The sequence below is a fragment of the Mchenga conophoros genome, linkage group LG9, assembly GCF_057382185.1.
Source record: "Mchenga conophoros isolate Kocher_MC1m ecotype Shallow Benthic linkage group LG9, M_conophoros_male_GT1.1, whole genome shotgun sequence".
NCBI lineage: Eukaryota > Metazoa > Chordata > Actinopteri > Cichliformes > Cichlidae > Mchenga > Mchenga conophoros.
Genome location: NC_140534.1, coordinates 1,220,941 through 1,248,829, shown reverse-complemented (window position 1 = coordinate 1,248,829; position 27,889 = coordinate 1,220,941). Strand labels below are relative to the sequence as shown.

Sequence of the window (27,889 nt, the reverse complement as noted above, 5' to 3'; positions counted from 1 at the left end):
CATGAAAAGGGCAAATGTGTTTTCACAGCATGTATGTAATCATGTCTGTTGTGGCTGCCACCAACGTGCTGAATGCTTATTATTAACATCACGCGTGTTCGTCGCATCTCTGCCTGCCCTTACCCCATGTTGTCATGGCAGATGGCTGTGGAGAGATTTGTTATCATAAGTCACACGTGAAGAAGAAAAAAACATAATCGGAGCAAATATTTTCATTTCATGAGTGCAACTGCTTGTAACTTCAAAAACCCACGCATACAAGTCATATGCAGCGTGTCTGCTCTGTGCACTTAGAGAGGAGTCAGGTTTGACTGCACAGATGTCCCATTCATCTGTACAGTATTACACAGCCTTCATGATTTTAAAAACAAAACGAGGATCAGGTACATCTAGCTATTGTAAACTCTGGTCAAAATACAGACATGTCGTCTGCAGCAAACACAGTACTGAGCATGAGAAACCTGCCCCCGAGTTCAACGGTTTTTAAGATGTTTTTCGGTATTAAAGTGAAGCCGGTGATAGATCAGGACATCCACACGTGCACAACACAAATAACAACGTCGTCAAACTTTACCTTCAAAACATCAACAAATCATCAAAAAGACACAAAGTTACTGATAAGTAGCACAGATCACTCTTTCACAATGGCAGATATTTCATAGAGAACTCTAATGTTATGTAGCATTAATATAACACAGTCTAACTAATAAACTGTGGTGTGATTTACCCACAGTGAAATAGCTCCAGCTGTGGTTTACAGTTTAATGCCTCAACAAGTATATTTTAACACATAACATCTGTACTTCTACTTCAGTAAAAGTGTCTTTTTACAGAATGTACATATACTATTACAACTTTTATATAGGATTCGGGATAGCTGATCATCAGTATTTGATCAAAGTGTTTTCTGGCTCTTTATGGAAACAATAATTACTAATAAGCACAGATCAAAGCACTGACACAAACAGCTCTGTAATGATGGTCCTGTTAGTCTCTTTATGAACACTGTTAAGATTTTAAATGAACAAATACACAAACTTATCAAACTCAAATTAAAATAACTGTAAGCAATATTTGAGCAGTGACAACAGACAGCAGATAGATGGTTTCCCTGTGGACTGTGGGTGAAAGGCAGGACACCAGAGTGACGGATCCACAGACACGCTGAAGTTAATCTGCCGTGTAGTTGCACACAGATAACCACAACACATAAAAACCTAACACAAGTAGCACGCAGTGGCTACAAGCATTGCATGTAATTTGTTCTAATATCCTTCAGATTTACACATGATGACAGCAGAAACCTGTTTAATCAGACAAATGAGCTCCTCATCAAAGAGAGCCGGTCACACCGTCCTCTCCTGTTTCCAGATGAAACACTGGAGCCTGAACCCACAGACAGCTGAGCTCTGGAGCCAGATGTTTAGTACTCACTGGCAACATGAGCACGGCCTGTATCTGATCACATTTTTAAAAGTTCAGTTTACTTTGTTAACTAAGAAACTAAGAATCTGTTTTCTTGCAACTGACTTGCCAAGCTGTCCTTTGATTTAATGCAGTAACTGTCCATCAAAGTGACCAGTTCCTCATTCTTTTGAGCTCGGCCTCCACACATTGAACATGAAGATTAAACTTCAGCAGCACACGCAGATCAAAAGATCAAAGTCAGCCACAATCATCCCAGTGCCGAAGAAGTCTCCCATCTCCAGCCTGAACGATTACCGCCCTGTGGCCCTCACACCGGTAATCATGAAATGCTTCGAGAGACTAGTCCTTCAGAACATCAAGGATTACCTCCCCCCAGAATTCGACCCCCACCAGTTTGCATACCGTGCAAACAGATCCACAGAAGACGCCATCGCCACAGCCCTCCACGCTGTGCTGAGTCACCTAGAGCAGCGGCAAAGCTACGTCCAACTGCTCTTTGTGGACTACAGCTCAGCCTTTAATACAATCAACCTGGACATCCTCATCACCAAACTGGTCACTCTTGGCCTCCCTCCTCTCACATGTGCCTGGATAAAGGATTTCCTCACAAACCGACCCCAGACTGTAAGACTCCGCCCCCATCTCTCCTCCACTCGCACACTGAGCACCAGCTCCCCACAGGGCTGTGTGCTGAGCCCCCTCCTGTATTCTCTCTACACCCACGACTGCAGTTCGACCCACAACAACAATCTCATCATCAAGTTTGCTGATGACACCACGGTAGTCGGACTCATCTCGAAGGGAGACGAGGCAGAGTACAGAGAGGAAGTTCTGAAGCAGGCAGCATGGTGTTCAGAGAACAGCCTGGCACTGAACACTAAGAAAACCAAAGAGCTCATTGTTGACTTCAGGAGACACAGCACTGACTTGGCCCCCTCTACATCAACGGGGAGTGTGTGGAGAGGGTCCACACCATCCGGTTCCTTGGTGTCCTCATCTCTGCTGACATCTCCTGGACAGACAACATCTCAGCGGTCATCAAGAAGGCCCAACAGCGGCTGCACTTCATGAGAGTCCTCAGCTGAACTCCAACCTGCTGCTGACCTTCTACCGCTCGTCCATTGAGAGCCTGCTAACCTACTGCATCACGGTATGGTACGGCAGCTGCACCAAGGCGGATAGAGCGAGGCTTCAGAGTGTGGTCAAGACAGCACAAAAGATCATCGGCTGCCCTCTCCCCTCCCTGATGGACATTTATGCCTCAGCAGAGCAGCAAACATTATCAAGGACAGCTCCCACCCTGGCTCCAACATGTTCAGCCTGCTTCCCTCAGACTCAAAAACAGTTTCTTCCCCAAAGCCATAACCACCCTGAACTCACACATGCACAGATAACACAGCCCCCCACTTCCCACTTCCTCTATGGACCACCACTGTGCAATACCAATTCTATGTGCAATAACTATATACATAACACTATTTATTACATATTACTTACGTCTTGTATATTGTACATTTTATGTATATATGTTTTTCCCTATGTTAATATTGTCCATATGTACATAGCGCTGCAGAACTGTGCCCCCCAGCATGTTTACACTGAGTAGGAGATGCTCTGTATCTCATTGTACAACTGTATAGTGACAATAAAGGCATTCTATTCTATTCTAGACACCTGCCTGCTTCTTGTTGTCACACGTAAAAGTGTGGAGCATCAGTCCACAGCTGGCCAGCCTTTCCTGATTCTGCTGTTTACTCACCAGTGTTTTTTTCTAAAGGTTCATCTGATGTGAATCCTATTGTGATTTATAAAAAAAAATAAAATGGCCAAATATTAAAAGCCTGAAAGAAATCCGCTGCTGTGATATAAGCTGAACACCACTGCTGAAAGACTTCGAGGTCTTTCTTTTCTTCCAGATTTAAACCAATCACAGGTGAGCCCTTTGTGAACGTGCATTTGTCAAACCCCACAATTATAAATGTGACATTTAAAGAAGAACAAAATGTTTGAGACGTTGCTCAAGAAGTGTGGAAATAAATGGTTTTCTGATAAGTAGACAATCATTTAAGATGATAATTCAAAAAGCTCTTTTGTCTTTGTTTGGTTTTAGACATTTTAGCATTTCATTGTATTGAATCTAAATCCAGTAGTTGATCCTGCAATTGAATCCACGCCAAAGCACCTTAATGTAACTGATTTGGCGCTATATAAATTAAACTGAATTCATTGGTCTTCCTTCTCTCACCCCAACCAATCACAGCAGATGGCCCCGCCCCTCCAGAGCCTGGTTCTGCCGGAGGTTTCTTCCTGTTAAAAGGGAGTTTTTCCTTCCCACTGTCGCCAAAGTGCTGCTCATAGGGGGTCATATGATTGCTGGGTTTTTCTCTGTATGTATTATTGTAGGCTCTACCTTACAATATAAAGCACCTTGAGGTGACTGTTGTTGTGATTTGGTGCTGTATAAATAAAATTGAATTGAATTGAATTTGAATTTATATTATAAATAATACACAAAAAAACAGAAAACCCCAACAATTAAATGACTCCCTATGAGCAAGCACTTTGGCGACAGTGAGAAAGAAAAACCCCCATTTTATCAGGAAGAAACCTCCGGAGCCATGACGGGGATGAGAGGAGGACAAAGCCACTGCTTTATAGAGGTCCCATATATAGACAGTGTTCTGTATACAGAGGAGGACAGTTTGCTGATAAAATTTAAATCAGCAAAACAATGAATGAAGGAATGACTTTTCCAGAATCATCCAACCACCAGCAGCAGTGAACTCTGTTCTGGCCCAACATCATACTTCCTGTTAAAAGGGGGTTTTCTTTCCCACTGTCGCCAAGGTGGTGTATGGTAGCTGTGTTGGTTTTTCCCAACGATTACAATCTTTCTATAGATGCAACACATATATGGTGCTGATGAAATTCATCTGAGAGAACGTGAAAAAGAACAACACAGCTGGATTCCAAACATTTTTGTTCTTCCTTTTAAAAAAGGAAAAGGAAATTTGGAGATTTCACAAAATCTATCCAACACTAATCCGTGACTATTGTTGAATGTATTGTTTATACTAACATGAAGAATCTGATACCCATCTGTATCAACTGAATATAAAAAAATACACAAAGCTGTGCATCCAGTGGTCAGATAATCAGATAGTTATTTGTCTTGTATTCTCTGAGTGCTTCCAACACATGTAGAGTGTTACAGCTACTAATGAAGAACTAATTACTGCTTAAAGAGGTGTTGAAAGTGACAGTCAGACTGAACAGTATATCCTTGCCTTTTCTTTAAACACAAAGCTCATTGCTACAGCCAGGGATGGAATAAAAGTGATGCCCTTCAACTGCTTTTTAGTTTTAGCTTCCCTGTTTTCCACCACAGTCTAGGTTCTGTCACTAGTTACCTAACATTAGCAGTAACCATCCACAGACATTGTGCATTGTCTTAGATCCGGCTTGTGTTAAATCTATGACAGGTTTTAGTGTAGGGCCCCATGATGTAAATTAGACTTAATACATGTCGTGTTTCATGTCCACTTTGAGTACAGCACTGCTTCCAGTCACATTTAACAGGCTGCTGATGAGTTGTTGCGGGGGAGGTGGAAGTGGAGGAGGTGACAGCTGAGCATTGCAGTATAAGTGCCAGGCCTTTCAGTGGTTACCATGGCACCAAGTCTGTCGCATTCTTGTGTCGTTACAGGAGAGAGTGTGCGTGCGTGTGAGTGCGTGCGTGCGTGCGTGCGGGCGTGCGTGCGTGCGTGCGTGCGTGCGGGCGTGCGTGCGTGCGTGCGTGTGTGTGTGTCTGTGAGTGTGAAACCTTCCACTGGCAGTCTTTGCCACTGTCACTATCCAACTGCAGATGAAACCAGATAGAAAACAATTTGATTCATGGTCCAGGAAGGTAGGATGAGACTGAAACACAAAGACGGGGTCTTCTACAAACACTGAGCTCAGCTTTGAGGACCTGAATATAACAAAGTGACCAAAGTACAGTTAAATATTACTCCTTGTTGGTCCTAATTAAAAGTAGGATCGGGAGGAATTTTAGCCACATGTAAACAAGCATCGCTAACAGAACCTAAAACCTATAAAGGGCTGTGGTCCCAAACCATACCCCACCTCGAAAGGTTAAACCTTACAACAGCGGTCCCCAACCTTTTTTGCACCACGGACCGGTTTATGCCCAACAATATTTTCATGGACCGGCCTTTAAGGTGTCATGGATAAATACAACAAAATAAAACCAGTACCAGTACCGAAAAAAATAAGATTTATTCATAACACACGGGAAAAGACCCAGGAAAACAGAGTTAACGATAAAAACGATAACAAAATAACGCTGAAAACCAATAAAAACCCTGAAAACCAGACATTTCACACCTGAGCCTCAACTCTCGCGGCCCGGTACCAAACGACTCACGGACCGGTACCGGTCCGAGGCCCGGGGGTTGGGGACCGCTGCCTTACAACACACTAAGACTACACGGTAAATTTATACAGTTAAAGAAGGAAAAGACCGGCCATAAAGTCCATGAGTTTTATTGTTGAAGTTTCTAAGACCTGTAGGATTCCCCAGTGAGCAAACAGGTGTTGGCCACCATGTGAAACATCCATTAAAATATTGCTTCACTCTGGAAAGTTATGGCCTGGGTTTCAGTATCTTCCAGGAAGATGCAGCTGATGATATTTTTTGCACTTTTTGCTCTTTGAAAAGCCATTTTTGTCTCCTGCAAGATGGAAAGGAACTCAATTTGTTTTTTCTGCTTGATTCATTATTTTCTATGTCTATATACAGATGCTGCCTACCTCGTTTGTAAGAAGTAGCTGACCGAGTTATTCTTGCCCCCTTATCAGCTCAAAGCAGTCTGGACATCCTCCTCTGACTCCTGACATCAACAGGGGGAACTGCTGCTCACTGAGTATTTTCTCATTTCAGACCATTCCCATGGTTGTACATCAACCTGAATTACTCACAGCAGCTCATCTGCATCAACAATCATCTTTCTTTATGTTGAGGCTTGGTTTGAACTTCAGTGAGCTGTCTCAACTGTAGCTACGTGCCTACACACTTTGACTTGCTGCTGTTTTAAGACTGTATATATTTTCTTCATCTGTTGTCTCATGCATATAGTTCCACATGTATGATTTGCTTCTGTCAGTGCTATCAGTTTTGTTTCAACAAATCGTTCACGTTTCATTTTTCTGTCTGAACACTTTTTCTCTAGCTTATGTCTACATTTTTACAGAACTATTTCCAATGTCAGCAAGGCTTTGATAATAAAACGAAACATTTTGATAACAAAGTCTTCATACTGTGCTGAAAGTGTTTGAATTCCTATTCATGTTTAGACAAATGTCAAATAAGGTTTAATTGTTTTCATGGCTTTTGCACAAGCAAGTCTGTGTTATGAAAATGCCATAACTTGATAAGAAGTGCATGAAGAGCAGTGAAGATGACATCCCTGCTGGGAGAACTGTAATAACATCAGGAACTTAATGGTACTATGGACGACAACACTTAAGACGAACTCTGAGGCAATCACACAAGTTACCATCACATGTGGAATATACCAATGTGATGCACTGTTCCCCACTGTTGATCTGCACAGGCCTCAGTCCTCTAAGCCAGCAGTCCCCAACACCCGGGCCATAGGCCGTGAGAGTTGAGGCTCGGGTGTGAAATTTATGGTTTTCAGGGTTTTTATGGTTAACTGGGTTTCCCTGGGTCTTTTCCCGTGTTGTAGTTGTGTCTTATATTGAAAGAAATGTTTACGCGTTACCATAACGACCAGAGAGCATTAAGGGGGAAAGAGGAGGATGTTATTGTTGGCGCATTTCAGGAGGCCGCTGCTAATAAAGTTACACAGTTACACAGTGAATTCGTGTTTATTTACAAAATACCACAGTTTTTGCCTTAATCGTATCATTTTATTTTGTTGAATTTATCTGCGACATCTTAAAGGCTGGTCCATGAAAATATTGTCTGAGATTAAAGTGGTCACAAGGTTGGGGACCGCTGCTCTAAGCCAGCCCACCACTGAGAGTGGATATAGATTCAGGAGTGGAGTAAAATCTGCAACCTCTAGAAAAATGTACCGAGACAGTCTTGTTAAAAATCTGCTGCTATCTAGCAGGATGATGAAGACAAAATGAGGGTGGATGCTTCTGCAGTTGCCTCACGGTACAAAGAAAACAGAGAAAACCCAACAAAACATGAGCCCCTTTGAGCAAGCACTTCGCTGACAGTGGGAAGAAAAAACTCCTTTTCAACAGGAAGAAGCCTCTGGCAGAACCAGGCTTAGGATGTGCTGCAACAGGAGAAAGACACCCTGTGGAAGAGAGCCAGAGATTAATGATAACTAATGACTAAATACAGAGTGCCGTATAAACACAATGGGAGTTAACAAGGTGAGGGCCCTAACAGCGGCCATAGTAGTTTTGTTGGTTATCAGAATATTATTTATTATTCTCTAAGGCAGCGGTCCCCAACCCCCGGGCCTCGGACCAGTACCGGTCCGTGAGTCGTTTGGTACCGGGCCGCGAGAGTTGAGGCTCAGGTGTGAAATGTATGGTTTTCAAGGTTGTTATCGGTTTTCAGCGTTATTTTGTTATCGTTTTTATCGTTAACTCTGTTTTCCTGGGGCTTTTCACGTGTGTTATGAATAAATATTATTTTTTTCGGTACCGGTACTAGTTTTATTTTGTTGTATTTATCCGCGACACCTTAAAGGCCGGTCCGTGAAAATATTGTCGGGCACAAACCGGTCCGTGGCGCAAAAAAGGTTGGAGACCGCTGCTCTAAGGAAATGATGTGGGTTACAGTTGCTCCAGACAGTAACAGACTAAACTAATTAAGTAGTACAACATGTTACAGAGTTTACATATTTAAAAAATAGCACTAATATATAGAAATTGCTCACTGTACCGTATCACCCACAGGATGATCTGGTACTGTAAGGTCATTGAAATAGGATGAGGCCTGATTACTCAACACCTTCTTTTCCATGAGAAGAATTTTAAAATCTGTGTGGCAGAATGGGCCAAAATGACACTACATGCGACTAGTTTCTCCATACAGCAGGCAGCTTGAAGCTGCCATCATCAACAAAGGCTTTTGTGCAAAAGATTAAATACATTTTAGTAAGCATATATCTTTTCTGTGTGTTATTTCTAATTTAGTTTTAATAACAGGAAAGTTTGCAGCTTAAATACATGCACAGTTTATGCTATCCTTCAGTGGCAAAGCTAAGAAGCCACTGTTGTGGCTGATAGTTTGAATGTTAATGTATGTAGGAAGTAGCATCCTGGCATTTGTAATGGCAGTACTCACTTTTTCTATTTGTTTAACAAACATATTTACAGACAGACGTGTGCACACAGACACACAAACACACAGGGAGAGTCTTTTGTATTGTGTACATTTCTGTCACTACTTCTTGTCTTTATTATTTGGTTACTTGTGTAACTAAACAGCATATATAGGGCTTATGGTCTGAACAGGCTACATTTTCCTATGACATTATTTATCAAAAACGCTGCAAACAAGACTTGATTTTTTTGACAGATAAAGCTGCAACACAAGATTTCAGACACATTTCCTGATGTAGCAGCAATCAGCCCCTACAAAGCTTACTTAAAGTGTGTGGTGGTACCCAGACCCAGTCCTTACATAAGGGTAGACACAATAGACAAAAAATACTCTCTAATTTAGCTGTTTTTTATACGCTGCCTTTCTTTCTGCACTCAATGACAGAGGAAACAGAGAAATTAACACACACCCACACACACCTCTATATGTGTGTGTGTGTGTGTGTTTAAAACATACAAACAGCAATTCTCCGTTCTAAAAAACAAATCTTTCCTTCTCTTATTCTCTTTTCTCTCAGAAGGCTACCTCAGTGGATAGAGAGGCAGATGGAAAGGAGCTGAAGAAAGGTTGCAGCACAGCTGAGGATCACAACTCCATGTCCATCACCATGGAAACAGCAGAACAATCAGCGTTGGAGATGGATTGTGAAGTGGATGTTGGCATGGCTGATTCACCTAAGCAACAGGATTTTATTGCAGATGATGAGCTTGTTTGTTCAGCGACACCGCCATTAGTCCCAGAGTCTCCGTTGGAAAAGGTAACGCTCGACACTTTATTAACTGACATGCCACGCAGCAGAGACGCAAATGACAAGCTTGACTGCTCTGACCCCAACGTCTGCACTGAAACGGCTTGTCAGAATCAAAAAGAAGCTTTGGTTTTGGAGCCGGCCTGTGAAGAGCTCAGCAGGAATGAATCAGTCACCTCATCTGTGTCCGACCCACTCTCCAGTGTAGACAGTGTGTGTGAGAATGACCCCCAACATAAGAGGAGGAAAACACCAGAACTAGATCCTGCGCAAGAACAGACCCCTGAGCTAGAACAAGATGCTGTACCAGTACAAAGCCCAGAGCCTTGTGAAGATCCTGAGGAACTAAGTCTTGAACTAGAGCAATACCCTGAACTAGAGCAATACCCTGAACCGGAGGAATACCCTGAGCCAGAGCCGTTCCCAGAATCAACGCAATTCCCTGAACCAGCGCTAGACCCTGAGCCAGAGCCGTTCCCAGAATCAACGCAATTCCCTGAACCAGCGCTAGACCCTGAGCTAGAGCCGTTCCCAGAATCAACGCAATACCCTGAACCAGAGGAATACCCTGAACCAGTGCTAGACCCTGAGCCAGAGCCGTTCCCAGAATCAACGCAATTCCCTGAACCAGTGCTAGACCCTGAGCCAGAGCTGTTCCCAGAATCAACGCAATACCCTGAACCAGTGCTAGACCCTGTGCTAGATCAGTATCCTGAGCCAGAGCCTGGGGCTGTTGACAATTATCTGCATTCTGAACAAGATGGCTATCTAAATCTGGAAATATATAAAGACCCAGAGGCCCAAGAACTCATATTTGAACCATCCGTCACAGAGGAGTCTATGTTAGCACAGTGCATTAGAGAAGAAGCTATGTCAGACGTCTCCACCGAATCCTGCCATGAACCTGGTCCTGATGAAATGGAAGAATGCCTGAGAGTTGAGATTGCAGCAGCATCTTCAGATAGTGAGACGGATGAAAAATGGAGAACAATATTCTCCTCTTCTATTAATAAAGAAGATGATGATTCATACTTGGATAGTCTTCAGTTGAGTGCCCAGGAGCTCTTTGTACAAAAAGCTGAGATGACAGGTGCTGAAGACCAAGACAGCAACGCTTTTCATGAAGTGTGTTTTGAGGTCCCGCAAGTGGAAGACGTTCTGGAACAGCCCGAGGTTAACGTTCCTTTTCCCAGCCCTTCACAAGAGGTTAAATATAACCCGTTAGGCCTTCAAGGCTTGTCTAAAATATCTGAAGATGAGAGTGAGAATGGTAAAGATGCCAATTATAACCACATCACTCACCAACCGCACATCAGTGTAGATGCAGTCAAGAAGCTACCTAAAGACTTCTGTGTGATACAGGAAACCAAGAGTGAGAATGTTAGTACAGAGCACGTGGACTTCCAGCTGGCTCGTAAACAGTGGCGGGAAATGGAGGAACAAACCAAAAACAAGGTAGTCTTACCTACAACCAAGCAGCTGAGCTTCCACGGCAGCCACAGCTTCATGTACACTCCAGTACGCAACATTGACCGACCTCACAAGAAAGCACATGATCTGGAAAACTTAGATCTGGTTGGGGAGTATCCTCACACCCAATTCAGCCCCTGCTCAGAGGATTCTGGTTTGGATGATTCCAGTTACAGGTCCCCTTATGATGATCCAGAAGCAGTTGAAAGGGATATTCGCATATCACTGGAGAGGGAAGAAAATTTCAAAAGGGAGAGGGGCCTTTCCAGGATGGGCAAATCTACTGATTGTGCACCATCAAGAAGTATCCCTAGATCAATAAGCACTCCACTGACGCCGTCATTCATCATCACCTCCTCACCTACCAAGGAACCATTCAAACATGAAATGTCAGCGAACAATGTAATTATTCTGGACCCTAGCAATGATTTTACCTCTAGTCCCAGGCATGTTAAAGACAACATGAAAGCTCAGTCTAGTGAGTGGCACTCCAAAGAGACCAGCTCCAGTGTCATCATCCTGGAGACGTCCAATTTGATTATTCGCAGTGCCTCTGAGTTCTCTCTCAGTAAAGCATGTGAGCAGCCCCAGGAAAAAATGTTCCTGAACAACCCATTTTTCAAACTACGTTCGAGAAGCACAATATCCTTGGTGGATGAAGAGATCAAGATGGTAAAGCAGAGGGAGGATGAGCTGAAGAAGGAGAGGGAAAATCTGTATGCCAAAGACAGGTTCTGCGCAGAAAGAGTATTGTCAAATCGCATGGAAACGTTGACCTTTAATAACTCAGGTATGCTAGCATGATATTCACCATGTTTTTCCCTCCATTTGCCTATGTTAATGCTAATTATCAATTGTGGTGTGTCGTATTAGTTGATGTTCCTGTGAAGTGCAAGTCGTCTCCATCTTCACCAATGAAAACCACCCACAGGATGGATCGTGCTGCTCTATCGTGTGATCACAGAGTGAGTTCTTGATGAAACATCTTTGAATTTCTTTGTCATCAACCAAAACATGCAATTTCATGCTTTGCATTTCATATTTATACTGTCATTATGAAACCTGAGACTTGATAAATAAGCTCAAACATAATGTGCTCATTGTCTCATTTATAGTGTAAATAAGATATGAGGTGATTGTTTGTGTGTTTTCATAAATACAAATTTTTTCATGGTTAATTCCGGCATTTACTAGTAATTTGTGTGACCTCATCTAACGTAAGGACTATTTTTGCCTTATAAACATTTATAAATAAATGTAATGTCTCTGGCCTGTGTCCAGACATGTTGACACCGCTGCAAGTGATGTCGCACAGAAGGAGCAGCAAGTTCAATCTGTGTCTCTGGGAATAAAGGGGGTTGGTATCCTAGGGAGATCTCAACAGAAGACAAAACTGTGCAGATGAGGTGTGAGACATGTGTACATACTCCACCCAGACAAGATATGATGACCAAGTTGATGGATTGTTGGAAGTGAAGCAGTGAAGCGTAGCCTCCAGCTCCTGATCCAACCCTTCTGTTTGGCTGTTGGTCTGGGGATGATATCTGGAACTGAGACTGACCCGGGCTCTGTCATGTTCAGTTTCTTCAGAAGGAATTACAGGAGAAATATATGTAATTTAAAAAGATTTAATTTGCTTCAGCAGTTGGAATTACAAGTTGGACTGGACCTCCATGTGAACACAGCCACCTGTCTTCACACAAAGGACGGCCCTGGATCGGGCCGTATCGTTTTTATAACCCAACAATAACACACTATTATTATAACTGTCTTCTTCCCCGAACCATCCTGATGTCTCCATTTGGCCTTCTCCTCACTCACGACTAGGGATGGGTATTGATAAGATTTTCACGATTCCGATTCCATTTTCGATTCTGTTTAACGATTCGATTCTTTAGCGATTCTCTTTAAAAAAGGAGAACACTAAGGTCGATTAGCTTAGAACTTTGTTTTATATCTTCTCTTTGAACAAGATAGAAATTTAGGAGTAACATGGCCTTAGAAACCCAACAGTGACATCTTAAGAGATCCACAGCCTACAGCTCTTCAATGGGGTGTCACAGGGTCCCCAGGAAAAAAAATTGTAAATGTAAAATAATAAAATAAATATTCTTCTGTAGCAATAACAAAGTATAACATAAATTATTCTGTAGCAATTACACAAGAATATCCAGTAATGTCCCTGCCTACAATTAAACACATTCACTTACCAAAGTGAAATCGGGGCATCTGCTGTGGCAAATGGGTGCAAACTTTTGACCACAAACTGAGTCACTGCTCGGTGACATTCGTCTATCCTGGCCTGAAAGGAGACGCTACCGGTAGACTGCAGCGAGAGCTGCCAGCATCTGAGCCAGACTGCCTCTCTCATCATGGTCACTAAATGCACAGTAATGGCAGGTTTGTAATAAGGCAGATCGCGTTAACATAATATGCACTGTTAGTTGATTATTTACCTGCTGCATTAACGGGAGAGGACGTGCAAACGTTACCGCTGCTGCTGGGTTGAGATTCACGAGTCCGGAGCGGAATTAAAAACACGACATTCATTTAAGGTCATCGCGTGTTTTGTGAGCAAATGCTTTTGCATATTCGTAGTGTTTCCTCCCTTAAATGAAATATCTACTTTGCAAGTATTGCAAGTTGCCCTGTTGTCATCCGTTCTCGTAAAGTATAACCAAACTTTTGAGCGTTTGAGCCGCCATGTTTCCTGCCAGGTAAATGACGCTCCACAACGTGGTGATGTCATTTGGGGCGACTGGAGTCGATAAGAGAATCGTTTGCAAAAATGGCAAACTATTCCAAGGAATTGAAACAGTGGGAACCGGTTCTCAACAAGAACCGGTTTTCGATACCCATCCCTAGTCATGACCCTCATTATCTGCTTCTTTTCCTGGAATGACAAGACAGAAAAGAAAACACCTCCCTGCCTAGCCTTGATCATTTTAATAATATCCTACTACTGTTTCTATTTAACTCTCTTCGGCCTAGCAAATATCCTTCTAACCATTATCTAGTGTGATGTGTAAGCATGTAGCAAAACCCTCTGCTTCCCGTCAGTTCTCAATATTTGGACTTAGTGCTGTCTAACTACACAGTCACACTCCGGTGGATGCATCGGAGAGAAACTTGGGGTTAGCATCTTGCCCAAGGATACTTGGCATGCAGACTGGAGGAGCCTGGGATCAAACCGCCAACCTTCCGATCAGTAAGTGACCTGCTCTACCTCCTGAGCCACAGCCACCCCAAGCCACCCCTGAACAACGTTTTAGATCCTCAAAACATGGAGCGCCAACTTGTTTTTGAGCACATTGCGTTGTGTATATAAAAATAATAAAAACAGCTTTAATTAATCATTTTAAACCCTAGCAGCTCCCAATGCAGAACAGAAGGACTTCCACACCTGTGAAGTAAACTGAGGACCTCGATCAGACAGGATCTGGAATTCCGTGGAGTCGGAAAACATGATCTGTCAATAGTTTAGCTGTCTCAACAGCTGATGGCAGTTTGTCCAATGCTAAAGGTGGGCTGAATTAGAAATCCTATCAACACTGGTGAGTATTACAGTTTTTCCCGAGGAAGCGGGGAGACCAGTAACAAAATTTATGTGGAACAGAGTCTCTGTGGAATGGCTAGTGGTTGGAGCAACCCGAAAAAGCACTGGTTATGGTGTTTATTGCAGGCAAGCTACTACGTACTCTCTCACATCCTTTTCTACCGAATCCACCAAAAGTGACAGCGAAGCAAACATATGGTCCTACTCATCCCAGGATGAATGGAAAAATGGAAGGTATGGATCCAGTGGAGTACTGTGGCACATGTAGAGGTGGGTACAAACTGGCAACCAGGCGGGCCAGTGCCTGGGTTAGGCTTCTCCTGAAGGGCCTGCTGGATCGTGTCCTTGATTCTCCAGGTTACTGCACCCACCCTGCAGGAACCAGGGAGGATGTAGCCAGGCTCAGCAGTACTAGTGTTGGTGACGAACTGGCGGGAGAGAGCGTTTGACATTTCTGGACCTTGAACGATAGGAGTTAAAGTTAAAACGTGCAAAAAATAGTGACCAGTGAGCCTTGACGGGCGTTCAGTCTCTTGGCTGTTCTCAAATAGGTTAAGTTCTTGTGATCTGATTCAGCTTCAGGTGGCCAAGTGAACAAAACCTTTGCTGACATGAGGTAAGTTACAGGTGTCTTGATGCATGCTCAACCAACCTGGTGAGTAAGTGACTTCTTCAGTCTCAGCTGACTGCAGGTTTCCCCAATCTTATAAACAGGACATGTGCATAATGACTGAAACCAGCCCACTGAGGAACAATGGGCTGGGAGGTCAGTTCCTTCATCATAATTATGCAAATTCGCATGACCATTGATCAAAGCCCACTGATCAAAGCCCACTGATCAATGGCCATGAGTACCACTCACAGAGAGTTGGGGATTAGCTGCAATCACAGCATTGTAAGATGGTGACAGATGTGCCAGTGGTTGTTGAGTCATGAGAATTTGCATAATTATGATGAAGGAACTGACCTCCCAGCCCATTGTTCCTTCAGTGGGCTGGTTTCAGTCATTATGCAAAAGTACTGTTTATAAGATTGAAACCTGCAGTCAGCTGAGACTGAAGACGTCACTTGGATGAGTGAGAAACGTTTCTCCCACAAAACACTACGTCCAGATGAACAGAATCAACTTTTGGAGATAAGTTACAGGTGCTGCTACCTGACTGTTGTTGTGGATAAAATGGGAAACGTCTGTACAAGTTTGCAAACCCAAGGAACTGTTGAAGGTGCCTGCGAGTGGAAGGAGTGGGCCATTCAGCGACTGCTCAGATTTTGGCAGGGTCCGTCTTCACCTGCCCCTCTGCCAGAAATTAGTCCAGAAAAATGACGGATGGTGAATGCAACTCGCACTTCTCTGCTTTACATACAGCAGCCACTGAAACACCGTGTGAAAGCGGATTCAATTATCTGGGAGATCCTTGGAAAAAATGTCATTGAGGTGGACAAACACGAAAAGGTTTAGGAAATCTCTGAGAATGTTATTCACTAGTGCCTGAAAAAGTGCTGATGCATTTGTAAGACTGAAAGGCATGACTTGGTATTCAAAGTGACCCAGTGGGGAATTAAAGGCTCTCTTCCATTCATTCCCATATCTGATGTGGACTAAATGGTAGGTGTTTTTCAGGTCCAGTTTTGTGAAGATGGTGGCACCATGGATGGGTTCAAAAAGATGATGGGATGGCTGCCAGTGAATCCAGAATATAGAACAGAATGGAAACTAGGACCAGAGGAGGTGGCGCGGGGACCGGGATCGGAGACTAATGAAAATAGGTGGGCTGAGACTTGAGACTCCTTTCAGCCCTCTCTCCCTCAGGCCATTTTCAATCCTAAGAGAGAGAGAGAGAGAGACCAGATCCTCGAAGGACTCAGGCATCTTGGGAGGCTAAGTTGTCCCACATCTGATCATTCAGGCCTTGAAGGAAAATACCCTGAAGGGCGCGATCGGGTCAGCCTGCCTCAGCTGGCATGGTGTGCAAATTGATCACAAATTCCATGACGCTTCATGAGAAGGGTTGCAAAGAAAGCTGTAGGCACAAGGAGACAAGGTAAGTATGCAACAATCAACAGCTAAATCACAAGGAAATAGAGCCATGTTGTCACCATGAGTCGCTGATGGACTGGAGAAGAAGAGATGACCTCACCGGGCTTAAATGCAGCCACGCTGATCGTCACTGAATGAAACAGGTGAGTGTCCAAGGTCCTGCCCAGGATCCGGGAAAACACAAGAGGAGACGGAAAAACACTGGCCGTTCACACGGACATCATATGCCTCATCACCTGAGCCAAGGTGCAAGAATTCCTCCGTCTAAACTCACAGTATAATAAAAACACCATGTTTGTAGCCACAAAAGGGAGGTGCACTGTTATTGTAAACTCAACACATTATTACACTAAGAATTCTACACTCCTCAGTGACAACGGCACCTATGAAGCCCACACTACAGTTTGTTTTTGCCTTATTTTCCACAAAATTGACACCAGATGTTTTGGTTTTTATTCTTTCTCATATTTCTAGTATTTTTTCTTCTCTGTCCTAATTTTACCAGATAAAGAACTGAAGGCTCTGTTCCTCTTACATGTCAGTATTCTGGAAACCTCGAATGGGAATGTTTGTACCTGCCAATACATTTGTCTTTGTTCTGTATCTCTATGTGCATCGTTTGTGTGTTGTTTCTGTTGTGAATAGAGCTGAGACTTGTTGTACTTGAGGTACTTTAATTTTCATTTATAAATGCTTTATAAGGCAAAAAAAATAGTCATCACTTTAAATTTAGGATATTTAATTAATTCATTAATTTTCTTTTATTAATTCATTTAATGAAGTTAGTTAAGCACACAGAATGCTTAACCAACAACTATTTACTGCTTGAATTAGCCATGAATCACAGTAAGAAATGACAAATCACTTATTTGGACTTGTTAAATGATACCATGCACATGTTCTACTGTATATGAGCTGATTAACCAGGAGAGGTTAATACGCTTCTGGCGACTTTATAAATGAGGAATTAAGCGCTCACTGAGGAGGGACATTATTAAACTTCAAAGTCTAATCTTTTTTTCAGAGGACTGTAGTCTACTGTGCAGTCCTGTGAAAAACACGACTGCAACAACTATGTTGTGATTTAAAAGCATGTGGAGCCACGTTTAGCAGCGATAACTTGAAGTATTTGTTTTCAGTGATCATGTCCATGATCTCATGTCACTCCCCTCAGCTCGTGATCATAGCTGAGGGGAGCAACGTAGATTTGATAGGTAAACTGACAGCTTCACTTTTATGCTCAGCAGAGTGTCTGTTAGTCACACACTCTGCTCTCACACCCTCGTTTGTGCACACAAACCCAACAGACTCCTCCACTCGGGGCAGCAACTCGTTCTGGAGCTGGAGTGGGCGCTCCACCCTTTTCCAGCTGGCAGCTTCTCATTCATGTCACCTTACACTGAGCTGTGCAGCTACTTCAGTGCAAGGCTGGAGGCAGAATTTAATCATGAGGCCACTAAAGAGGAGACACCTCACCAAGTGGCTCCTGTATCAGTTCACATGACACAGTCCCAGATCTCGTCCCTGGTGTTTGCACCCAACTACAAGTAGCTGGTCTCTGCTCATGGATATGCCCACAACAATGCTGTTGTCTGGAAACATCCCTCTCTCAGGAAAGCCGCAGAGCTCAATGGCCATGACGACAGAGTTCGGAGTTTGACTCTCAGTCCGGGCTGCTCTGATATTCCTTCCATAAAAACTATAATCAGAATTTGTGACCAAGAGCAGCCTTGTCAGAGTCCGACACCCACCAGAAACAATTTTATTATTTTTATTTTATTATAAACAGATACTAAAGCTTCTGCGTAGATTATTTGTTCGTGTAAATGGAGAGTCCTCATGCAATAAACGTTAACTATGGAGTTCCACAGGGTTCAGTGTTAGAGTCATTTCTATTTACATTATACTTGCTTCCATTCAAATATTATTGGGATTAATACTGGAATCTGTGAGTGTTCAGAAATGGCTCCAAAAGATCTTCTGTTGAAATCTACAATTCTCCTTCCCAGATTTTCACTGAGATGAATTTTATTCTGAATGTTGGTTATTCTAGTGAGTGCTGCTGAACAAATCCAAAGAAAATATTACTCTGACATTCAAATGCACACTGAGTGTATGTAACTCCTGATCACAGGGGTATATTTTATGGCTTTGTTTGTTACAATAGTCTTTATTTTAGGCAGAAAAAACAGACTTGCTTATTCAGGAAACCTTTTACATCCTTTTTCTTTGTGGTGAAATACTTTTACTAGGACATTTCGCCCTCCACACAATTTATTGTAGCAGCCAAAACTACAAGCTTTATAAAATAAACTCTACTTCATGCACCCGGCTGTATCATATTTGATGTCCAATTTTCACCATGAATTTAGTCAAAGTTAGTATGCCATGCACAGTAAAGACATGTCTCTTTAAGACAAATATTTATATTTAAGTAATGGAAGCCATGTTGAATCAGTCTCCCTCTGAAGTCATCTTGCATTATAGTTTTGATGATGATTTGTACATCTGAAAAAAGTATGTGCGTCAAATATAGCAGCAGCTGGCGTGACAGGGTTGTACCTCGGAAAGAAAGAAGTCACATCCTGTCTTAACTGACAATAGTTTGAGTCACAATAGAATAACAGAAAGAAAAGGTAGACTGTCATTGCAAAACTTGCTTATCCCATCTTTATTCTAATAAGCTGAGAAAGCTGGTGGAAGAGGTGGAGGGAGTGGTGTGAATGCAGTAAACCAATAAAGTGTCTTTTGCCAGTTTCCAGAGATCCACACTGGAGGAAGACGCAAGAGTGCCATGGCTTTGCGCTGGGAGGCGGGAGAGTTTACAAAGAATGAATGAAATGCAACAAGTCAAAGGTTCACTGCTGTGTTATTCTCATTCAAGTCAGATGCACTGTTAAAATGGTTTGTTTCATGTTGTGACATAACCTAAATTCTGCTTCGTGTGATGCTTGGGCAAAGAGTGTTTATCCTTACGTTAGTCTGAACAAAGTTTATTGAGCACTGATGGCGGATCTGATAACGCTCAGTTCTGGCCAAGAGGTGCCTATTATGTTTGTGAACACCCAGACGCATTTGACATTTGTTCATTACTTGTGAATAAATACTCATATTTGCTGCTGTTTTAAAGTCTTAATAAGCTACAAAATCTGTAATTGTTTTAGTAAAGTGATGTTTCTTAGACAACTAAAAGCAGTGCCAACATACTTTGTATTTAAACCCTAAACAACTATTTTTCTTCTTATGTTTTGGCTTGTGAAGAAGCACAGAAGGTCCTAAAACTGACAAACAGTGCAGTAAAATAAGAACAGACCTCAGCAGTTTGATATGGCATTGAGTGCATGTCCTGTTAATGCACTACAGTGTTTAGTGGATCCTGGTCTTTTGCTGAAGATTTCCTTCTGTGGGAATAGATTGGATAAAGGATCATTTCATTGTTTGTGCCATGTCAGATGACTGATTGGAGTTAGTCAGTATTAAACCTCCAATAATGTGAGTGTAAAACTGTAAATGGACTGCATTTATAGAGCTCTGTACCTTTATTAACCAAGAATGTGACCCTGAAATGTCTCTGCTGGGAGAAAAGTGCATCAATTGTTCTGTTGTTGGTGGCAAGAATGAGCATAGCAGGCTTCATATAGTCCCAGGCTCTCAGCATCTTAAGGCCCTGTGGATTACTCACAACAAGAGGAACTCACGGTATGGTGGATGCTTCATATGGCTATAGTTACCATCTGTTTGCTTTTCTATTGTTCTGTCGTTGCAGTTGATGTGCTTTTCTGCTTTAACACAACTGAATTCTCCAAAAAGGCTCCAATATGTTTCTGTTTCTGCTGTTAGACAAAGGAACATGCATGAAAAACAAGAGACTAGTTAAAACCAGCTCAGTCCCTTTAATGCCATTTTCTTTCTCGCTGCTGAAATCATCAGAACAGCAACGTTGTGTGGAAAAACCAGAAGGTGTACATAGACAGACAGCTTTGCCTCAGTTTTATATGATGAATAGACTCGTCTGCCTTTAAAAACATATGAAATTAGACACAAAAAAACTTAGTGTCAAAGGATGAAACGAGAAACAGAATCATAAAACCTGGAAGCACAACAAGGGCTCTGTGAGAACGATGACACAATCTGAACCAGTCCTTCAGTGAAAGCGTTTGTTCTTTCTGCCCCTGACAAATATATAATACTGTCCACTTTTTGCTAACCTTTGAGACATTATACATGTCAGTCAGATTTTTGATGTTATTGTATGTCTTGATAATGAAAATGTGACATTGGTCGGTGTATATTAACTGTATTTTCATATTATGCTGTTAGTTGCAACTGATATTTAAGCTGGATGAACACAGGAGGAATATCCATGCATCCAACTGAAACAACATAGACATCACTCAGACAATCATATTATAAATGTCAAGATTTTTATGAGACTACATATAAATTTATAATTCCTTTTCAACCCTCCTTGTGGGGGTCAATGAAGCCATGGCCTAGCTCTAAATTACACAGGGTAATTAAAGGTTACTCTAATAATTAACAACTTATTTATTTATTGTTACAGTGGGTTCCTTTACATGAACAAACACACTGATGGTTTTTTAATAAATGTTTCAGCCTCTCTGAAAAACAATTTATACAAATTCAGTGCTTTCACCTAAGAGTCTATTGATCCTAAACAGTTTATTTTTCATTTCAGGTTTGTATGCTTAATTGCTGAAGTATAGCTTACAAAACGTAAGGATTGCTTGCTGATGTTTAAACATTTTGTGTATAGCCTCCTCTGTCGCTTTCAGGGGCTGACTGGGGCTCTATTTGCAGGGGATTTTCACCGTGTATTCCTCATGCAAAAATGAATAAAGCTATATATGATATATGAAGAACTTTGTCTAGCTTTGTTTGCTGTTCATCAGCCTGTGATGCCTGTTGTGAAAATATGGTTGTGCAAAGGACACAGTAATCCTGAAAGTCACACTCAAAGGTTTATGAATGACAAAAAACAAAAAACAGCTTATCATCTTTATCATCTGGTGAGTATAAAATGCCATAAAATCATTGTGATTCTGTAAGTCCATGAATAATGTCCTCATCTTTTTTGAGATTCACTAAAAAGACTATTTAATTTAAATAACTGCCTCATTTACACCAGAAAATAGATTTTTGTTGTTGTTGTTGCTGCTAGAAATGTTTGTGGGGTTTTAAAAAAAAAAAAAATGTCATGTTTCAAGTTTTTGCTCTTATGTAAAAAAATTCCCAAGAATGGTGACTGAAAGTTTTCATAACTTGTTCATAAGGATCCAAAATGAAGGACCCCAGACTCAGGGAAACACTCAGAGTTGCAGCTTTATTTGCAGATAATTAATAATGCCACTATAGTTGCACATTTCTGTCCCAAGCGTCGAAAAAATAATTCTTCCACTTCTTAATGTGAGCTGTCCAGGTTTATATCTGACTCGTACACACAAAACAAAGCTACCACAGCACGATGTCACGGTCAAAAAACTGTTTGCAGCTACAGCGCGCATCTCCCCCGCTGTGCTGGCTCATTCTAACCACACAAAAGGACAAAACACGGGGCAGAGGCAAAGGAAACGGGAAGGGAAATAACTAGATGGGGAAACATACATGTGACAGGACAAAATAGAAAAGGAGCTGATGTGAGGAAAACAGGAACACAAAGGAAGGATTAAAGCTGAGGCAACTGGCAACTAAATCTACTATAGTGCAAAAATAAGAAACAACAAAAATACAAAGCAAACATGGAATCTCCATGACAATAGTGTTTACTGATGTTTTTACTGCTTCCTAAGTCATGTGATTTATTTTTAAGAAAACCTCAAAGATCACATTTTGTTTGGATAATTTAAGCAGGTTGGATAGGTTGCACTTCCTGTTACAGCTCGGTAATAAAGGGGTAATAGTAGGGTAACGAGGGGGGAAACAAGAGTGTAATCATTTGTAATCAAAGTTATTACCATGCAATGACCAGAGTAATAACAATGTAATATCCAAGTAATATCATGGTAGCAACAGCGGTTACAGTTGAGTGATTTTACCATGAAATTTATGTAACACTTTATTACCACTCAGTTACCTGTGGTAGTTTCTGTGTAATAAGCAGGAAACGGAGCTGCAAAACTGCCTGTTTCTATTTAATAACATATTAATAACCAGGTAATAAATAACCGTCTAAAACAAACTTAAAGAATAGTAATGACTACCAGGAAACACCTGTGGCAGTTTCTGTGTAATAAGCAGCAATCTAATACTTTGGTCATGATAGCTGAATAAAACAAGCATCAGGAAGTCTGCAATGAACTGGAAACACTGAAAGAGGATCCTCTTTCACAGCTTAGTTTATCATGGATGACAACACATAGCACTGTATTTCAGGGAGGAGAGAAGGTGGAGCACATTTTTAAACCGACTCTTAACAATCCAAACATCCAGCCTTTCCTCCAGTGAGGAGCACAAAGCCGCCCACTGCATACTGAAAAATGAGAAGTTTTAAAGAAAAACAATGTTAAACCAAGCGTGATGTAACTGGCAGTTCTGTGCCCATACGGTAAAAAAAATACATTTTTCCTGGCCAAAATATATTTCAAATATATGGTAAATATATTTTGTATTTGTGATGCTCCAAAAAAATATATTTTTGAAATTGAAAATGTATTTCTTTCAAACCAAAATACATTTCAAAACATATTTTAGGGTGAAGAAAATACATTTCCAACCTTACAGTAGAATGTATATCAAAGTATCCTTTATTTAAAATATATTTAGTGCAATAATGATGATAATGATAACAATACTAAAAGTAACATGTTTTATGCACATCTGCAAAAAACAGTTGGATTCAAACAAAACAGAGTCAAAGGTCTATCACGAATTAGGTTGTTTATTCATTTGCTTACAGTATTTCACATTACACAATATCTCACTATAATGTAGCGTTCATTGACTTTGAAATTATCTGTCAGTGATACAGTAAACAAGATACAACAACTGCTATGTACACTTTAGTTTTTGACAATATATACAATTTAGTATTTAAAGGAACACACTCCACTGTTTTGGAAATAGGCTCATTCTCCATCTCCCTCAGAGTTAAAAATGCAGCGTCTTCTTTCTAGATCCGTACGTTAATAGGGCTCTGGAGCGTGATCTTACGGGATGGGGCGTAGCCACGATTTTTGGTCAAGGCGCCATATTAGCAGGCCAAACAAATGCTTGCTGTGTGGTCGGTTGTAATGTTAGATTGCACTATACCGACAAAGGAATAAGCTTGAAAACAGGCTCTCTTTTCATTGTTTCCTCACCTGGAAGCATCATGAGGGAGCTTATGTGTTGGATGTTACCAAGAGAAGGCGTCTAGCCTGGATAGCAACTGCGAGACGAGCTGATATTCAGTTCTCTACCAGCCACAGATATCTGTTGGTGTGCTCCAGTATTTTCATTCAGGTAAGTTCCAAATAAGTTCATATTATTATTTATAGCCTGTTAATTTTATTTTCAATAGCACAAACTTAGAACAAACATGCAGAACTACCTTCTATTTATAGAGTTGCTAATTATTTGGCATTATTGCAACAAACCAGCCTATGAAATGAATGAAACAAATCCTGACTGGGTTCCAACACTACACATGGGGCACTACGAAATCCCTGCTTCAAACTACATGCTACATACCACCATGCCAATCAGATTACTTCTTCCATGTGAGGGTAAAAAGGTGACCTTCCTGGATAAGATGGCAAAGGTTTGCTGCGTTTTGGTGAACATGTGCCCCAGTGTGGTAGTAAAACCAGGGAAAAATGCTCTTGTTAAATACTTTTAAGTCTTGTGCTGTTTATGTAGTGATAAGTTTTCAAAAGAGACAGTAAATTACAGAATGCTAGTAGTGGGTGATATTATACAAATGCTGTCATGATTTTATGTGAACATTTTGTCATTTGTAAACTATACATAACATTTTTTCTACATTGTAACTGATGTGATGTTCGACAAAGTGCTTTCAATTAAAAATAGGCAAACATTTCTTTGTTTCTTTATTCAACTTTTGAACAGTGGTATTTAGTAAGTACATATTCAGTAAATGCAAAGTATTTACATGGCCCCCTAAATTAAAACATTATGGGTTATTCAGAACAGAACTATGCTTGGAAAAATATTGTCCCATCAGTTGATCCAACTCCTCCACAGTAGCAGGTGGAACTTTTCTTTTTTGAGGACGGCTTCTTTTACCTGTCACAACGAATGGTCTGTTTATGTTTTGATCAAGAACCTTTTTTTTTGGGCAGCTGAAGAGGAGAAGTCTATCTTATGGCCAACCTCTGGCTGTATCTTGGTCATATTACCCAGCAAAACCCAGTATGCAGGTTCATCTGTAACAGTCCTTGTGCCACAGATCCTCACTGTTGCTTCTACATTAAACAGAAGAGCAGTGACATGGCTGCAAGTCTCCACGACTCTAGCCATACAGCTGCAGTGGGCGGCTTCAACCTTCCCTGTGATGCTCACAATGACCTGTGGCTGCAATGCTGCAATTCAGTCTTTAAGAGTGCAGGACCTGAAACACACACAGACAAAGTTCATTTAAAGACAAGAACTTTAATAAGCCAAGTCTGACACAAATGTGTTTTATTTACTTTCAAATCCATTTATCATAAATGTAACAAATAAAGTGTTTTTATGTATCCATCTATAGAACGCTGCATGTTATATTCTAAATCTGCATGTTTCTTTTTAGAAACCTATCAGCAAAAAATGAACCTAAAGTATGTAATGAATGTATTTTTAGTGACACAGGACACAAACAAGGAAGCAAATCAAATCAAATCACAAATCAAATCACTTTTTATTGTCACATCACATGTGCAGGTACATTGGTACAGCACATGTGAGTGAAATTCTTGTGTGCAAGATGTGTAATTAGGATTATTTATAATAAATATGAATTAATTAGGGCAATTTCTTTAACCATAAAGAATAACTAAATCCTTCAGGACAATGTCACATCAATGCACTGAACTCACTATGTTATCCCTCTAACAGAGCCTCTACATGTTCTCACTGTAATTTCCCCCTCACGAATGAATTTTTGCTAGCACTAATTTGAATGTTGGGGGGAATCAAACGCATTTTACTCGCAGTACTCAAGCTGACTTACCTTTGCTTGAATGACGCCGTACTCACAACGTGGAGGCTTAAAAATAGCCAAATCTTGTACCCAGTCCTTGGTGAATTGGATGTGCGCCTCCAGAGATTTATAATTGCGAAATTGGTGCGCCGTGTATGCTCTGACTCCACAGACAAGGTATGAGAGTAGATCATGCTAAGTCAATAGCGGTTTGGTCTTCAGGGTTTCTACTCCACGGCTATATTTCATACGGGTCCACATTTCAACAATCAAGTACCGTCTCTTTGCATCTGGACAGAATCTGTCTCTATACCGTCATTTTCTTTTGAGCTACGTTTCAGAATGGTTCGTAGCAATCTTGTTTTGATTCGTGACCTGCCAAGATGGTGCTGCGCTCCCACAATGCATTGCGACATTACGTCAACTCCAAAGCCCTTTGCGTGCAGGAGTGTATGCGCATGCGCATTGCCATGGTGGTTTAAAAAATAAAGATATAATGAAAAGTAATTAATAAAAATTAAATATTTAAACATTCCCACAAATGTGCAATGAACGTGCAAAAACTGTTGTTGTTGCTGTTTCTTTCTTTCTTCTTTTTTTTTTTTTTTTGAAAAATAACGACGTCTCTGAGGCGCGAAATCTGACAGCGAGAGGAACGGCCGGATACAGGAGACAGGAAGAAACAAGCCGATTATGTTCGCGTTAATTAAGTGGTTGGAAGATGTAAAATTCTCAATTCTGCCAACTGAACATATACGAGATTTTAATGAGGATGAATAATTAGCCGGCATGGAGGAAACGGACCTTTATTTCGTGGAGTGGCGACAAGAAGCCAAGGCGGGTGGCCAGTCTAAGAAGCCTCCATCATCAAGCTAGCAGGTGCCTTTTCCCATATAATATTACTTTATTCTCGTGTATTTGGAACGGAAGCGTAGAGCTGCCACCCAGGCAAAAGAGAAATATAAGTATATCACGTTATAACGTGAAAAGTTTATCGTTCTAACAATATACTATCATGTTTGAACAACATGTTTGAACAACATTGTACGAAAAATGTACATAATTATCACGTCCGTACAATATTGTGCGAACGTGACAATTATGTATATTATAATAATGTGATATTATATTATACAAACATGAAAAGCATAATGTTAGAACAATAAACATTTCACGTCATAACGTGATACAGCTCTATTTTTCTTTTGCCTGGGTGGCAGCTCCACGCTTCCATAATTTGGTAATCAAAATATGTAACTTAATTAATTATATTGTGACGTACTTTTGCCTTTTCTTATTATTCTGCCTTCTCAATAACTATCAAAGCCTATTCACATTTAATTTGGCTTTCACAGAAATCCTACCTCTCCTTCTGGCTACAGATTGTTGTGACAGCCCTGATTGTACTTATACACTGCATCTGAACAGGGAACAGTCTGCCACATTAATGTATTTTTAAGTGACTTGTTTGTAATACATGAATTTGTTTTTTACAGATGTCAAAGTCTCAACCTCATGCTGCCCTCCCCCATCCTCCTAAAGTAAGTATTTGTTGTTGTAGTTTTTTATTTGGTGTCTGTGTCACATGCTAATCATAATTATTGAAATAACTGTTTTCTAACAGATTTTCCAAAACACTAGTTATGTTTGTTGTCATTCAGACCAATACTACTGCTTACACATTGCTTAGTGGTCATGCATGTTTGACAAGCTCGTTATGATACCAAAACAGTAGGCCTATCACAATAATCGATATATCGACTTAACACACAATACATGTACATGACCTCAATAATTGTTGATGATGTAATTTATCCGCCATTATATTTACAAAAATAAAATATAATGATAACAAAACAATAACATTAAATAACATTGTTTTCTATTTGTTAGAAAATTTACTATTTATTCAAGTTTTTAAGGTATCTAATATTTTGATTCCTAATTTCAATGATCTAAATACTTTAAGAATTAGATGTTGGTTTGTCAATTGAAAGTGTGTAGATCTTGCATTATGGTGGTGTTATATTATGATTATACATTCAAAGACATAAAATGGTCTTAAAATGACAATGACATAACTTGTTGCAATTGTTTATGGGGCAATATACCGACCAACAAAAAGTCGCTATCGT

General features: G+C 40.9%; 1 protein-coding gene across 3 annotated transcripts in view; it reads left to right on the top strand.

Annotated features, from left to right (window-relative positions):
• The window catches only part of palmdb (palmdelphin b), an 80,957-nt gene extending 59,459 nt beyond the window's left edge, over positions 1-21,498 (top strand). For 2 of the 3 annotated variants that reach the window (XM_085286132.1, XM_085286131.1), the window contains 3 exons: positions 9,321-11,811; positions 11,895-11,986; positions 16,199-21,498. In XM_085286132.1, coding sequence (XP_085142258.1) covers positions 9,321-11,811; positions 11,895-11,986; positions 16,199-16,360 — 2,745 coding nt within the window. In that variant the 3' untranslated portion in view covers positions 16,361-21,498. The remainder of the gene's footprint in view (positions 1-9,320; positions 11,812-11,894; positions 11,987-16,198) is intronic. The other variant, XM_085286130.1, reaches the window with a different exon arrangement.
• The last annotated feature ends 6,391 nt before the right edge of the window (positions 21,499-27,889 follow it).